Below are 16,593 nucleotides of genomic sequence, written 5' to 3' on the forward strand. Positions count from 1 at the left end.
TTTCCTATTCCTTAAGATACACCTGTCAGGATGAGCCTTTCAGCCTTCACTCTGCTGTGCACATTTTCAACAGTCGACCCTCATTTCACAGCATGAAGTCTATACGCTTGTAGAAGTGAAAGCTTTGAACAGACTCAATATTCTCCATATTCTCCAAGGTGGCTCATCACATGAACCCGCCGTGAAATCCAGCAGATGGCTCCATAAATGGAAAATGGCTGAAGTGAGGTGCTTTCAACAGCCAGAGTGTGTACTTTGAACTAAGTCTGAGTGTAGATTACCAGACATCACACAAAGGACTTCAGGCAGGACTTAAACCAAAGGTTATGAAATTCAAGTCTGAAGATTCAGCCAAATGTTTTGTGTGTCATTCTGATTCATATTCTGGTTGGACAGCTGCTGTTTTAGGACCAAAACATTCAATTTGAAGCTACGATGAGGCTCGTGGCCTTTTTTAAAGGGTAGAAAACAGGCTCTTGATGTGGTGGTGGCCCCTGAGAGCAGAGAACTTCTGAGAAAAAATCTGAAGAATTTAAGACGACTGGACAAGGACAAATCAGACATAACAAACTACAGAGAGAGATGGGTTTCCTTTCAGCTTTCTACAGATTAACAGACAAAAACACCCTGTTGTGATATCAAATAAGACTCATGAGGCTCTGCAAACATGGAGGAAGGGAGGACGGCCAGAGTCAGATCATGAGCATGTTTTCATAAAACACTTTCCCTTCCTGGAAGGTGTGTGTCCCTGTGTGTGTGTGTGTGTGTGTGTGTGTGTAGGTGTCCATGATGTGTATCTAAGAGCTCTTCTAACAAGCTGTTCAAAGAGTAACTCTGTTTAGACTGCGATGGGAGGAAAAGCCTGCCTCTTCTCTCATAACACACACATGTGGACAGACAGTGGGAGTCAAACAGAATGCAGTCTCCTGAGAACAAAACACACCATATTTGAGCACCTAGACCCAAAGAAGACAGAACAGCATCCAAACTGCTTTTTCTGAACTCGTCTACCTCTCATACCGCTAAAAAACCCAGCTGTTTTACACAGGCGGACAGCTGCGAGACATAGTGTTGTTACTATCACAAAATATTTAGTGCAGAACAAACCCTTCTAACTGATAATGATAGTGACCAAAACACAGCCAATGAAACAGCCAAATTAACAGTACTATGGTGCAAACATCTGCAGTTGCTATTTGTAAGACGACATCTAAGTAATTTATCTGTTAGTGCTTCCTAGGCCTGTATATCTAAAGAAATGAGTCTGAGAAAAGCTCCAACGGGGACGGGAGAAAAATTAACTTCACATCCAGGTCAGTTCCTGTAGGACTGAAACATATTAAAATGTACTTAACTCAAAAACAGAGGTCAGCCATACGGTAACAGTCATCCTATCCTCCTAATTGTCCACAACATGTCTGCAAATGTCCATCATCAATACTTAACTGTTCAGTAGAAAACAAATTCCTGTCCGTCTTTAAAGACTGAACGGAAAACCCACATTCACAGGGACAAATAACTTTTGTCACATATTTGAAGTTCAGCTTGAAAGAAAGCAACGGCATAGAGAAGTTTTCTACAGAACAAAACAGGACACTGTAAGATGATGACATAAGATGAGCAGTTAAAATACCGCCGCAACTTTTCCTTTAAAGAAACTGCTGCTGCTCTTGCGAATTGCAGTACGTGTGGATTACCCACTATTGCCAAACTCACTTTCACCCTGTCTGCCGCCAAAGAAATGTACAATCACTGAGTTCACAGAGTTACATAACAAATTGTGATGTGATGTGGTGACACAACTCAACTGGGCTACCAATGATGTAAATACAAGAATTAGAAACCAATGGGGTTTCTAATTCTTGTATTAACAGCCATTTAACTAGGACTTGTTGAATGGGTCATTCAGCTGGGTTAAAAGAAGAAATCAATTATTGTATATGCAGATATCATGAAATATCAGCACTGAGTACTCTCCTGCAGTACCATGCTTGTAATGTATCATTAGTGTAGTATATGATACTTACGATCCAAGCCGTTGATGTACTTCATGGATATCTCACAATGTCCCCACACGGCACTGACAACAGGATACAGCTTCTTGCCTTTCAGTCCTCTAAATGCGACTCCTAGATACTGTCCATCCACCATGAAGCTCAGCGTACCTTCATCCATGTCTAGAATCACTAGCAGAGAGTCCGGCAGGGAGAACGACTCCTCCGGCTCCAGGAAACAAGGGTAAGTGGGCAGTGAGTTGTGGGCCCTGTTCTTACTGTCATGGTAGAGCCGGTTGCGTCCCAGATCCCAGCCCCAGGATTCACAGTCCGACCCCACCAACGCCGTGTACCCAACAGAATGTAAAGGAGCTTCTAAGGTCGCCACCCCAACCACAGCGTGGGTGCCACGCTGGCGGGAGGGCCAGTGGATCTTCCACACGTGGAGACCCCGCGTGTATCCAACCCGACCCCGGATGCAGTCCGTGCTCTGAGCAACCGGGTGGCGGTGAAATGTCAGTTTGTCCTCCTCTTTGATAAAGATGTTTAGCGAGCGGTCGTCAGGGTTCCATGCATGACGGAGCTGGGTCTCCAGTCCAGCACATGGCATGTCCAGCAGGAGATCCAGCCTGGGAGGTTTGGAGAAATCTGGATCCCTCAGTTCTGGGTGCTGCCGGCGGTGAGCTGAGGGCCGGTAGGACGGGGAACCACCGCTTTCCCCGCGACCATCTACCGATTTAATGCCGCCAGAGATCTTCTGTCCCATGACTATGACGGATGGATTGACAGAAGGAAGGGGAGGGGGGAGGGTGGTGTTTGTGCAGATGGGTGCTGCGCTGCGTAGAGCTTGACGTTACCTCATCAATGCGGTGGAGCTGAGGTGAGAGTTCCTAACAGGAGAGTGGTGGAGGGAGATGAAGGAGGTGGTGATGAATGAAAGACGTGTGCGATCTGGTTTCATGCCACAAATGTCTTCAGAAAGACAGATCCGCTGCCACTCCTAAAGAGAGAAGGACAAGAGAAAGAAAGAGATTTAAAAATAGGTCTTAACCCTTGAAAGGATTCATTGTTCTTGGCAAACGAAAGTCTCAGGACTGAGCTAGAAAAAGAGATACAAAGAGAGATGTTGACTGAAAGAGAAAAGTAACTGGAGGAGAAAGAGAATGCTGAGCGTTGGCAAAACTCCTTGTTTCACAGATTTCATGTGGCTTTGTTTTGATCGGAATAAACAATGAAAAGAATGCACAAGTATATATATGTACACACACACACACACACTGGCACACACGCATTTCCTCTGACTCATCCTGCATCCTCCCAACAAAGTCATATGCCAATACCAATACATGCAACGCTGTAAACATTCCCCAGTTGTGCAACAATTCCCAGATTTGATGCCTCCGCACTTTCATTTAGGTGATGTCATTTTAATGAGTATTGCCTGAGTCTGCAAAACTATCAACACACAGCAGAAGGAACAACAAAACACCAGGTGATAATTTATCACCATTCCTCAGTGAAACAAAGTTGGAGAAGTCAGCTTGGAGAAAAGCCCTGGAAGCAGTTCAGGCAGCCTCAATCTGTACAACTGCCTGTTTGTTAATGTGCCCGCGCATGTTTTTCTTTTTCTTCATTCTTTTCTTTTTATATGGTTGTGTGGCTCTTATAATAAAAATATGTTAAAGAAAGAGTCTTACATCACACGTTATAAACAGATATATTTTAGTTATGTGATACATGGTGATATGTAACAGTAGTAGGCAGGCTGTGTTTTGTCGTCTGCATAAATCCTGGTGAGCAATAACCACTGTTAATATTGTAGTTTCATTTTTACAATGTAATTTCCAGTTTTATGTCATTTCAACACAATGTGATGTTTTCCAGAGTGGGCGAAGGAGCTTTAGTTTTGCTTTTACTCACAGTTTGGTTTATTTGGTATTGGTGAAATTTGGTGTTAAAAACAACAGAGCAGAAACTGTTTGTGCTCACACCTCTTGATTTTCCTTTTTATTTCTTGTGTCAAGTTTACACGTGTGTAAAGAAAACGTTTTTTCTAGATTTTTTCTGGTTTAATTTGTTTACATCGTCTTATATTTATTGTTATTTCAGTTATCAATCATTACTTATGAACACCATATTTTAGCTTATAAAGCACACAGAGATGATCTCTCTCGCACACACACACACACACACACACTCATAGAGACAGATCTGTGCGGTAAAACTGACGTAGTGATCTCTTCCAGGAACAGCAGCTGGTGCTTCCTGTTCACAGGAAAAGAGTCAGTCACACCTCGGGCAAACAGGGAAGTGAATGACACAACGCTCTGCATGTCTCATCTATCTGCTGCTCATCTTTACCACAAGCCGCAAAGCGTTTTATGTGAACGCTGAACTGACGCTTCTTCTGGTAAAAGTGTCTCGCACCTACGTTTATTTATGTGTCAACACTGCAGATATCTTAAGATAGATAAAGAAGGTTAAACTCGGGTTGCTGACTACACCGTACATTATTATGTCAAATCCTGGTTAATGCTTTGTTGGTGTAGCTCTATTCAGTTCATTATCTCGATCTGTACATGAACCAACATGAACTGGAAAGCCAGTACTACACACAAAGGGCACTGTTTGTAATCCTCTAAAAGCCAAAGTGCAGTAACGTTAATAAAAATGCATACAGTGTTTTTAACTGAAGTCTGATGACACAGACACAAATATACCCACCAAACCAGTCATCCACCACACCACAGAGTGAGGTCATGGTGTAATTCGGTGTGAAATTTCTGTGCCCTGCACGCACACACACACACCTCCGTCTCATTTTGGCCACTTGCATTTTCCCATTCTCTGTCTCCCTCATTCTGTCTCTCGCTGTGAATGAGGTCATGGCAGCTGGCAGCCAATGTGTGCCACCACTCAGTTCACTCCTCGACGAGAGGGTTCAGTGCTCGGACACACACACACACACACACTCAGACAGCTGCCTCAGTGTGTGTCATCACGGCTGGCAGGTGGGTTAAGGGTGGACACTGCATGGAAGATTCCAGATACTTTGCTTCCAAACTTCAGCCAAAGAAAACACAATTTAACACTGTACAAACCCTCAGTGTGTGTGTGTGTGTGTGTAACTCAGCTGGCTCAGTCAGGCACAGCATGCGGATGACAATCTGGCATTATGGGCTGTCATCAAAGCAGGCACTTGATCTCTGACCCTGTGTCGTCATGGTCGCCGTTGCGTAGTAACCTCTCAAGAGGCTGGTGGTGGTCTGGCGCGGCGTCTGCTGCTGCGAATTGCGGCAACATGTTTCAGCCATCTGTTGTTTACTTTCCCTTCATCTCTCTTTTCTTGTGCAGTTAACTCATTTAAGACTGACCACGCTCGCCCCCCTTGCTCTCCCTTTCACTGTACTTTCAGCTGGATTAGACAGGTACGGAGGGGACAGAGGATCACCTGGTGCCACACATATGCAGAATGCAGGTGATGCTGGGATTCACACATTCAGGGTTGCAGCTATCGAATATTTATCTATGAAAATGTTCATTTTTTTATTATATTAAATAAATGATGAATCTTTTGGACTGGAAAATGAAATATGGTAAAAAAACAACATTTTCCTATCGTAAAATGTTCATATCTCTTTGTTTGTCCAACCAACCATCTAAAATCCAAAGATATTTAGATTTAAAATAATGTTTTCCTCGCTTATAGAAGCTGAAACTAGAAAATGTTTGACATTTTTACTTGATGACTTGTCAATACTGAATAATTTGTTGACTGACACATCCTTTTCAGTTCTACTATGATTTTGAGCTTGGTTACCACTCTGTAAATGTCAAATAAGTCAACAGGTGCTACAGGGGATGGACACTAAAGCAAAATTTGCATTTGAATCTTTAAGAATGAGAAACAGGAAGAGAAGGGAGCGAGACAGTGAACAACTTGGCAGAGAAAAAATAGACACTATTTTAATTGAGGAGAAGCGCAGCAGAAAGTTTAGTGAATCCAAAACAAAAATGAGCCAGCAAATGACAATAAAATAGAGTATTTTAAAAGCCTTGTCAAAAAGGTGGGAAAGGGTGAGACGAGGGACACAAGTATGCACCTGGTGTGTGGGCTGGCTTCATCTGGCTTCTGCTGCTGTACTACTAACAAGCTCCAGTCACTAAAAAGTATGTGAGGGCAGTGTGTGTGTGTGTGTGTGTGTGTGTGTGTAATACTGTAGGAGACAAGGGCACAGTGTGTGTGTGTGTGTGTGTGTGTGTGTGTGTGTGTGTGTGTGTGTGTGTGTGTGTGTGTGTGTGTCTCACTCATACTGCACCACCCTCTGAGAACAGGCCAGATATGTCTGTGGGCTTTTCCACAGAAATCATGTCAGCCTCCCAGAGGATCCAAAGCTCTATGTTTAAATATGAAGTTATGACTAACAGAAACCAAATAATGTTGAAAACAGTGTTGCTCTTTTTTGGATAGTGCCAGTGAACAGGCAGACAGGAGACGGGGAGAGAGGATTATGACATGCAACAAAGGTCGGCGGCTGGAATCTAAATGAGCGGTGGTTGCGATCATGCTGCATGCATTGTAACCAGTCGGCGCTCTGAACAGTATTTACGGTATGTGATTGCTCATTTGTGTCTGAGATAGTCAATCAAGGACAACCAGTGACCAAGGCCACGGAGGATCAGAATTAATAGCCAGACAGTCATTCAGCTTTCCTGTTGCAGTGTTCGTGCATCAGTGTCTGGTCTGAAAACTTGTGTGTGTGTGTGTGTGTGCGTCCTTTATCCTAGATCAGCTGGTCCACGAGTTATCCTCCAAGCCACCTGCACTACAACACTGTAATAGCAGCAGAAACAGCTGTTGTCTCGCAACACTAATACGTTCATACAGACAATAGGCTCCACATAGCTGAGTCATATGTAGTCAGACATGAATATTTTATAAATGCCTTTAGGAATAGTTTGACATTTTGGGAACTCTATTGCTTAGATGAGAAGATCAATAGCACCGTCATGTCTGTCTGTTCAATATAAGCCTGCGGCCGGAGAGCTATCTAACTCTCGGCAAGAATAGAGAACAAAATGCCAAACTATTCCTTTAAGAAATGTTCTTTCTCCTTCCATCAACAAAGCTAGACTCCATTTCAAAGTTAATACACATGACTTGCCCCCAAGACCACTGCGACACCAGGGACATTCATTTGGAACGACAGTCCATGCAATGAAACATTTAATAAACTGTAACTAAAACCTGTCATGTGTTTCTGTTTCTGTTTTGGTTATCACATGAGAAATTCAGCAGCTTCCTCCTGAAGTATTGAGACGTCCTGTCTTTTTCTGTGGTCCACATTAAAGTCTGTCAGCAGGGCGCGAACTGCACTTTGTGACTCGCCTTTCAAGGGTCAGTGAACTTGATTATACCAATTGTGCTCAATTCTGATTTAAGTGCAGAATTAAGTAGTTTGTTCATTTAAAAACGGCTCACTCGCTGATACATTGGTCAAGCTTGAAATTCATCACGGAGAGCAGCAGATCTCCAATAACAAGGAAACATTTTGAAGTTTGAGAACAGGCAAAGGCCAAACTAATTTCATTTGTCTCATTAGAACAGATGCATTGTTGTTTTTGTTCACCCTTGGGTTCTTGTTTTGCCTTTTCACACAAAGACTTTTATTCACTGCATATACTAAGACCCTATCACTTTTTACCACCATTACATAACAGATTTTAAACCACTCCAACCTTACTTGACCCTCAGCAAAATTACAGAGACTTTGCCTCATTCCTATGACGTCTGAAAAATGAATCACAAAGTGGTCACTTCTTCCACTTTCCACTCCTGGGGGGACATTTGGGCACCACAGTGTATAAAAACAGAGCACACATGAAAACACAAACACACGCAGGAAAACAGACACACACATTTATATTATAACGCCTCATAGCAACAGCTGTACCCACTAGATTAAACAAACTACCATCCTTTCTACATTGCTGACATTCATTCCTACTGAGGGAATCCCTGGGTAGCTGAAGATGCCAGAGCTAGACATAAACTGTACCGTCTGGCTCCTAACAGGATGTCAAAATACAGACTCCAGGCTGGGACTTTAAACTTATCTCTCAGCTGATGAGAAGAAGTGGTGCACTCACACAGACATCTTTGTACTTATTAGGCAGTTGTAGGAGATATCGCAACATTTTTATGACTGTTTTGTTTATAGGCTTGACTTTTTTTCTTTCCTGTTTCCTCACACATCTATCTCGTCTATTATCACAAACTTTTTCTCCTTTTTTTTCCACCTCTACTCTATTTCTTCCCCCCTCACACATTCATTCCTATTCTCCTATACATTTGTCTCTCTGTCTGCCTTTATGTCTTTCTCTTGGCCTCTCTGCCATACTATGCCAGTAAATCCATGGAGACTACAGCAAGAGCTGACACCCTCTCAATTGGTACAAATTATCTCAGGCCTGCCACCAAACGCCCAGGCAATCACCATGCAGGCAATCAATGCGAGCTCAGCGTGCAGGAAAAGCAGGTTCCGCAAAACACACAACACAAGCAAATTCACGCACAGCTGCATAGTACACACACACACACACACACACACACATACACAGGCGCAAATCCCTCAGACAAAGATGAAATTGACTATGCACATATTGTGGGAAAAAAAATGACTTTTATACATGAGCCATTGGTCGCCTTTGGTGAAATTTCCCTGATGCATCACTTTTCGCTATTCCCATTCCCGTCAGAGGAGCAGAAGCGCTCTCTTTATTTCTTCCATCACAGTCTGAACTCTTTACAAAGTAACTCCAGTCATCGTCTCCCTAATGAATCACGTTCCCTCTCCCACATCTTCCTCCTCTGCTCACATTAATCTGCCCCTCTCCTGAAATGAAATATTCACTTCATAAACTCCCTCGCACTTTTTTCTTAAATACTGAACTTGCCTCATGGTGATGAACTGAAACACTGAAACCAAGCAGTTGCAAAAAAAATAAAAATAAAATGTATATAGACGGGAAAGATGCGTGAGCACACACATACGCACACGCACACACACGCGCACACACACACACACACACACGGCTACTAAGTTCTTATATTTCCTCATGTCTGCTGTGACACCTTAAAATCCATGGTGCCCTAAGGGAAGACTATTAGTGCTACAGTGATTGAGCACTCCTTTACGGACACCTACGCAAAACCAATTCATCTCTTTCTCTCTCGCACACATACACACACGCACACACACAAACACACACACACACACACACACACACAGAAGGCCTTGGCGATGCCATCCATAAAGCTCTCTGGAGTAGCAGTAGATTCAGGTGGCAGATTCACAACCCCAGCAGTAATGAAACTGAATCAAAGTCTGCCTGAATATGATGCACTGCTGCTGCCTCGCTCATTTAACATCCAAACCTTGCTTTCACAAGAGTGTGATGAAACGAGTCACACCCACAAACAGTCAAACAAGCCTTTTTTTTTTTCTTTTTTTTCCTCCTTTCAGACTCCGTCGTGATGGAGTGACGTCTGAAATAGCATTTGGCTCACTAATTTCGGTTGGTTTCGCTGGGTGGTTTTAAACAGACTGAGGAGCGGAGAGTTCTTTGTGGAGCTGAAATTTAAAAGTCGGTTTATTTATGAGTTAACCAGCAGAAAACTCGAACGAGTCAAACAACAATAATTCGAAACAACAATAATTAAGTTATTTATTAAGCAACAAGACTAGAGTCTGCAGCCATGGTAGCCGCTCTGTGAGGCTGTTAAATGCTGATGTCAGCATGTTATCATGTTGATCATCCCAGATTACTGTGCTAACATGCTGACATTTGCTAATTAGCACAAAGCACAGAAATATAATCGTTTTCCAGACCAGCCATCACTGGAGTCACACTGCAAAACAACTCATTTTTGGCAGTTTCTAGCTGTCAAATGTGAGATTTGTTGTTTTATATTGCTGTAAATTGAATATATTTGGGTTTTGGACTGTCGGTCAAACAAACTGAGCAATTTAAAGATGTCACATTGGTAACTTGAGAAGAGCGTTTTTCTATTTTCTGACATTTTATATGACATGTTTTTCATAATGGACTGATAATGGAAATAATTGCAGACTTTTATGACACACAGACACACACATGATGACTGGGCCACTCTCTCATCACGGTGTTCTCCCAAATTGCTCTGTACAAAGTGGAACAAAGAGTGCCTTGCCAGGACATTTGACAGGGAAAAGTACATTCACTCAAGCATGGACACACACGCCATACACTCACAGCGATGATACTCAGAAGCATCCTCACCGTTCTGGAGAAGGAGAGGACGGACATTAAAAAAGCGTTGCGGAAAAACAGCTAAATTTAAATCTTATTTAAAATTGAGGGACTGACTATAAAAAGCAAGCAGAGGCTGCGGTGGAGGAAAGCCGTATGGATTTGGCAGAAATAAAAGAGAACACAAACAATGGTAGAGATGCAGAGAGAGAGAGACGGAGGTCAGCAGCTGACAAAACAAAAGGATAAAGTCAGAAAGGAGGGCTGCTATCTCTCTATCCCAGGACGGACCACACAAATACACCTTCCCACCCCAATCCATAGACTAAACACAACACTGTGAGAGAAAGCTACTGCAGGCAGATTAGTGGTGTTTGTTACATATAGACAACCAGTGTGTATAAAAATAGAAAGCGGGATCTATCCTATTATTGTATGGGAGCGGGGGGAAATCCTAGGGTAGCTTATCCCAGAGCTCTCAACTCTATCTCTCCCTAACAAAAGCAGACACACACACACACACACATTGATACACACACACACACACACACACTGGGGTATCCCAGCTGGCCAGCTGGGGCCTTGAGACCATTAAGAGAATTAAAGGCGACAGAAGATAAGCAAAGAGAGGGGGAGAGAGAGTGAGGGGAGGAGGTGAAGCTGAGTTAACGGTAGCATCCACGGGAGAAGAGAATGTTGAGTATATCGTCAAAAAGGTTAACAGCAGCAGCAGCAGCAGCAGCAGCAGTGTGTGGGCTCATCTTGTTTAATGAAACTGATCTTACTTACAGCTTCTATTAACCCTCAGGCACACATTGTATAGCACTGCATAAATTGTCATCACATACAACTTTAGAGGCTACTCTATTTCTGCCACACACACTCACACACACACACTCCTGAAATAGCAATAATCTCTTTCAGTGAGACATATTTCAGCGATGACACACTACACCTTGTAGACAGCACAACAGATCAAGCTGCTTACAGTGAATCTCCAGTGGCTCTTCTCATGTCTCGCTGCGTGCAGCCGTTCAGTCCATGTTCAAACCCAGACAGGCAGCCAGAACACAGCTAAACTCCTCCAGCCAGCCGCCGGCAGAGAGAAACCCCAAGTAGACAGGAGGAAGAAGAAACCAGTAGCCGGCAAGTCTGACTGAGACAGAGAGAGAGAGAGAGAGAGAGAGAGAGAGAGAGAGAGAGAGAGAGAGAGACTCCCTCTTTCCTCAGAGAGCTGCCCACCTCTCCCTCCTCCTTCCTCCCTCCCTTGTTCCCTCCCTCTTTTCCTTCCCTGGAGCTTATCTGTCCCGAGGCTATCACTTCTTCCTTGCACCCCCCCCCCCCCCCCCCCCCCCACCTCCCCTCCCCTCCCACCAACACCTTCCCCCAACACACTTTTGCGCTCCAACTCTTAAAGAGTGTTTCCAAGGCAGCGCCGTCACGACGTTCTCCGCTGACAACTACAGTGCCTCACAGACTTCAGAGTCCAGTTTCAGTTCCACTTCAGTCTTTCCGAGAGAGTGAGGGAGACAGAGAGAGAGAGAGACATGAAGAGCTGAAAGCCAATCCCCTCTGATCTCATCAAGCAAAGTTACCAACAGCAACCAGACCGGCAGCTGAGAGAAACACCCGGTTCACCTCCCTCTCTCCCTCCCACCTTCTTACAAAGAGTTCACCCCGAGCCAACCCCCCCCCCTCCCGCTATGTTGGAGGCACGCACCAACACACACCTACGGTACATGTGCGTCACACATCGCACGAGTGGAGCTTGTGCACGTTTTAAGCATCAAGGTGAAAAATGCCAGTCATGTCATGTTCAAGCGTAAGTAAGGTTAAAGTAAAAAAACAAAACACAGCTGCACTGAAGAATGAACGCCTGCAGTGCAATGTGTCTGTCAGGAGAAGAAGTACGAATGATGAGAAGAATGGCTCATTTGACAATGTTAGATTATTGTTGCAAAGTGCTTCTTCTTCTCTCCTCATTTCTGCAGTTAACACATCACATCCAGTCCTGTCTGAGTGAGGACCTGCTCTGCTTTGTTCTGCTCCCTGTTCTTTCCTGTCATCACGTTGTGTGTCTGCCCACATTACTGCATAGCTTGGCTCTGAGGTGATGCAATGACTAAGTCCATTTATCAGTCTGTACTCAGTCATTCACAAAGTCGGGAAGTGAGGAATGAGTTCCGAATAGCACATGAGGAAAAAAATGAGAAAAATCACAAACAAAAACTGCTCACACACGAGAACTTTTCAACTCCGTGTGGCATTCAAAAACAAATCAATGTGCAGGAGTATTTGTTTGTACGAGCATGTGCGCTAATACATGTATAGTGGTGAGGCAGACAACAGTGTTCGCAGTCATGCGGGACTGAGGTCCAGCCAGCTCACTTCCTGTATAGACTTCCTTTTCCCAGGGCTGCATGGACCACCGGGGTTCCAAACTCTCCACAACACCACTGCTCCCACTATATCATTACATCACATGTCTGCAGAGGAATACAAATGTAACATGCAGGAAGAGAGAGTTGCGGGACAGTTAATCACAGTTTTGTCTGACTTTTGTTCTCAGACATCTGCAATTAACACAGTGGATGCGTTTAATTAGGAGCAATCAAAGGAGAAACCATTGCCTATCCAACACACACACGCAGACACAAGTGTATACATCACACACACAGCACACCACACAGGCACCCATCACACACACCACACACACACCACACACACACACACACACACACACACACACACAAATAGTTTGACATTTTGGGAATTTTGCTTTTTCGCTTTCTGGCAGATAGTTGGAGATTCATACCACTCTAATATCTATCCCTTAAATTTAAAGCTACAGCCAGGTTATCTTAGCTTAACTAACCAGCTGCTGGTTAGAAGTGTTTTATTTGTCATTGGACAGAAGTTACTGACTGTGGTTTTAGTGAGCGTTCAGGCCTAAATCAGTTCTGTGCTGAAACACCACAAGGGGCTTCATTGTTGGGGCTCGATGCAGGCGTGTTGCTTCAGGTACCAGGTAGACATGACATACAATTCAGGAAGTCCTGGCTTGTGGCGATCTTATAGTTAACAAAGAAACAATATGAGTACTTTAAACTTTTGTTATAAATGAAATGAATTTGTGCACTGGGATTACAACTCTAATAATTAATCAGCACAGATGTTCACCTACACAAACATACATGCATAGGAACACACACACACACACACACACACACACACACACACACACACAGTGTGTACAAAGCCAGTCAATTGGCTTCATTCAGACCGAGTTGGAAAAGAGGAAATGTGCAGATCTGTGTAAACACACTGGCAGCTATGGATCACCCGAAGCAGACATACGGGTTAGACACATTACCTTTTCTCCACACACACACACTCATGCACACGGACTTCATACGTGCACATGTACACACCAACCCCAACCTCCTAAATGACTCGCCGTTATTCTAGACACCAGCCGATGTAGGTCAATGGTTTTGAATGTAAGCAGTCACTGTAGGCTTAACATAACACACACAGGTAGGGAGGAGGGAGCTTTGACGCAACGTTTGAAATCTGGCAAAGAATCTGAGGCTCCGTTTCCACAAAAGTCATGTTGCTGTGAGGCCAAGTTCAGGTTTTTACGGTTTGAGGAAATATTTCTCGGATGATTTTCCTAGTAAAGGAAGTTTTTTTTCTCATGTATTTTGTGAAAGTTGTATACACAGGATATAAGTTTCAGGTTTTTGGCTGTTTATATACACACTAGCTTAATTACTTGAATTTGGGGACACTAATTATTTTACTGTTTCTAATTTACAGTTTAATTTGCATGTAAAATACAAGCCTACAAAGTCAGCCGAATATTTCGCTGGATTAGAGGCTTTTCCGGGTCTTAGTTTTGGAAGGCTTTGCTTCAGACCAGTGATCACCAAAATTGATTGCGTTGTCCAGCATCACAGCAATAACATACCATATGTTTTAATTAGATTTGTGGGCACATGTTACCTGATAATGATAAGTCCTGTATTTTTTGGGTCATCATAGTGTCTAAAAAAAGCCATTCAGACTCACTTCTATCATCCTGAATGAGGGACCAAAGATACCGTTTGACATTAAAGCTTCAAACGAAGGCTTGAGCCTGCGGTACATCCCCCATCTTCTCCTGATGGTCCCTGCTGTAAATTGCCCCCTGATTTTCTGCCTCAAGGCACATTCACACTTAAGGGACCCCATGGGGTCTGGGGTGAGTGTGTGTGTGTGCGTGTGTGTGTGAGTTAATCTGCAGGACAATGGGGGCCCTGTCCTCACCCCCCCCACACACACACACACACACAAACACACACACACACACACGCACACACACTCTGAATTAGGAATAGGGGCCTAACAGCTGAGCAGTTTACTGACAATAGAAACTGGAAGTGTGTGTGCATGTGCATTTGTGGGTGTGTATGTGTGTGTTCGCTGCCTCCTGCCAACACACGTGTCAAACACAAAGCCATCCAACTGTCCACACAGCCCAGGGGAGAAGGGTCGACAGAGAGGGAGGGATGGATAGATAGATGGACAGAATGGATGGCAGGGGAGAACAGGGGCAAAGAAGAAAGGAAGTGGGAGGTACCAGGGATTTGAAATGTGCAGCCTCGGGGTGAAGGGGCAGGACAGTTAGAGGGAGAGAAAGAGTTTTTTTTTAAAAAAAGACACAGTATATGGTCGAATTACGTGTACAGATGGCAGAAAGAAAGAGCGAGTTTGAGCGAGGTAATAGTGAAAGAGGGAAAGATGAAAGACACATTGGCTGATTTTGTGCTCAAACGATCAGCTGTTGTTTCTATGCGTGGACTCAAACACACACAAACAGAGCAATTATCTAACCTGACCCAAAACTGTTTTTACTACAAATTTAAAGGAATAGTTTGATATTTTCTGGAGACATGCTTTGATGAGTGCATCTGGCAAAGAGAGAGTCCCCTCACATAACCCCTTGGATAACCATAACATGTCCTTTTTACACAAGATATATTAGTTAGTGAGCATGAGTGAGTGGTGTTGGTGGGCAGGTTTTGTTATCTTTAAAACAGAGTCGGTACAGTTGCTGATTGCAACCACCTTGCCTCACCCCCTCCTTCCTAGTGTGAAGGAGAAACCACAAAAAAGGAAAAAGGCCTTTTTTAATCTAAGGCCAGTGTTTAGTTTGTCAGTTTTGGGCTACGGGAGAATTGTAAAGTAACAAAGCATGATACGTCTTATTTTCAAGTGATTAATCACAAATGTAAACATAGTTATTAATATCATATTCTATTTCTGACATATTCTGTAAACAGATGCCCTTAAATTTTACACATTAGATGTTTAAAGCTATTTATCTTGCAAAGACTACTGTTGTGGTTCCCTGACTTTCCTCTTAAAGTAGCAATGACTGGTAAAAAATAAAAATCCTCATCATTCTCTGCCTGTGAGGACATTCATAAAAAGATGAGAACATTTATCTGTCGTACTGTGTGAACACAAAAGAAAGGCTCACTGAAACACACAGGCACTCCACTCCCTTACCCCCCTTATACACACATCGATACAGACGTTGGCCATCTGAGTACAGCAGGTAAGCATTAATTCAGCCTGGCTGCACAATCAATGATGGTAAATGGAGGCAGCAGGAGGGACAGACAGCGATCTGCTGCTTTCATTTCTTTCTCTCTCTACCTCTCCCTCTTCCTCTCTCCCTCTCTCCCTCCATTAAAACACAACCTTTCCATGTCTTGTTTCATTATAGGAAAGCTCTTTAAGTGAGTCACAGTCTCACTTTGAACAGCACACGTGCAGATTTCTCTCTGTCTCTCTCTCTTTCCCTCTCTCAGACTTCAATTACACTGTCACTGGATATCATGTCTGCCTCTTCACTTTTGCACAGTATACAGCTTTATAAAAAGGCCGTGTCTTCGTTATTGCACTCACATCTGAAATCTTGTTTACATGCGAAAAGTTTTTCCATCTGCACTTTGACACTTTCACACTCCTATTGAGCTTCTGTGACCCACTTAAGCCAGCAGTTCTACTAAATTTCCACCATATTTCACATTTTTTGAAGGGTTGTTTGTTATTTCAAAGTGAAAGATTGTAGCGTGTCAGCAAGTCAGAGTTCTCAAAAATATGCCACATGACAATAAGTGGCCTGAGATCACACGACAATCATGTGTCAGTGTTTCCTGTTTACAATAGATGGACAAAATTATCTATTTTTCATCACTGCTTTGGTCTGTGTAGGGAGGTTTGAACTTATCTCTGATGACTTCATGTCTCTCCTTCA

The 16,593-nt window shown here is 43.4% G+C and overlaps 1 protein-coding gene across 4 annotated transcripts in view; it reads right to left on the minus strand.

Moving 5' to 3' along the window:
• LOC104920983 (SPRY domain-containing SOCS box protein 4) overlaps positions 1–16,593 on the minus strand; it is a 67,485-nt gene that overhangs the window by 31,544 nt on the left and 19,348 nt on the right. Inside the window, exons 1-2 of one of the 4 annotated variants that reach the window (XM_010733398.3) lie at positions 11,275–11,516; positions 2,028–2,994 (exon numbers count right to left, since the gene is read on the minus strand). In XM_010733398.3, the coding sequence (XP_010731700.1) occupies positions 2,028–2,760 (733 nt within the window). In that variant the 5' untranslated portion in view covers positions 2,761–2,994; positions 11,275–11,516. Of the gene's footprint in view, positions 1–2,027; positions 2,995–11,241; positions 11,538–16,593 lie in introns of those variants that run through there. The other 3 variants (XM_027285631.1, XM_027285632.1, XM_010733399.3) reach the window with 3 other exon arrangements.

The sequence above is a fragment of the Larimichthys crocea genome, chromosome XII (genome assembly GCF_000972845.2).
Source record: "Larimichthys crocea isolate SSNF chromosome XII, L_crocea_2.0, whole genome shotgun sequence".
In the NCBI taxonomy this organism is placed as follows: domain Eukaryota; kingdom Metazoa; phylum Chordata; class Actinopteri; family Sciaenidae; genus Larimichthys; species Larimichthys crocea.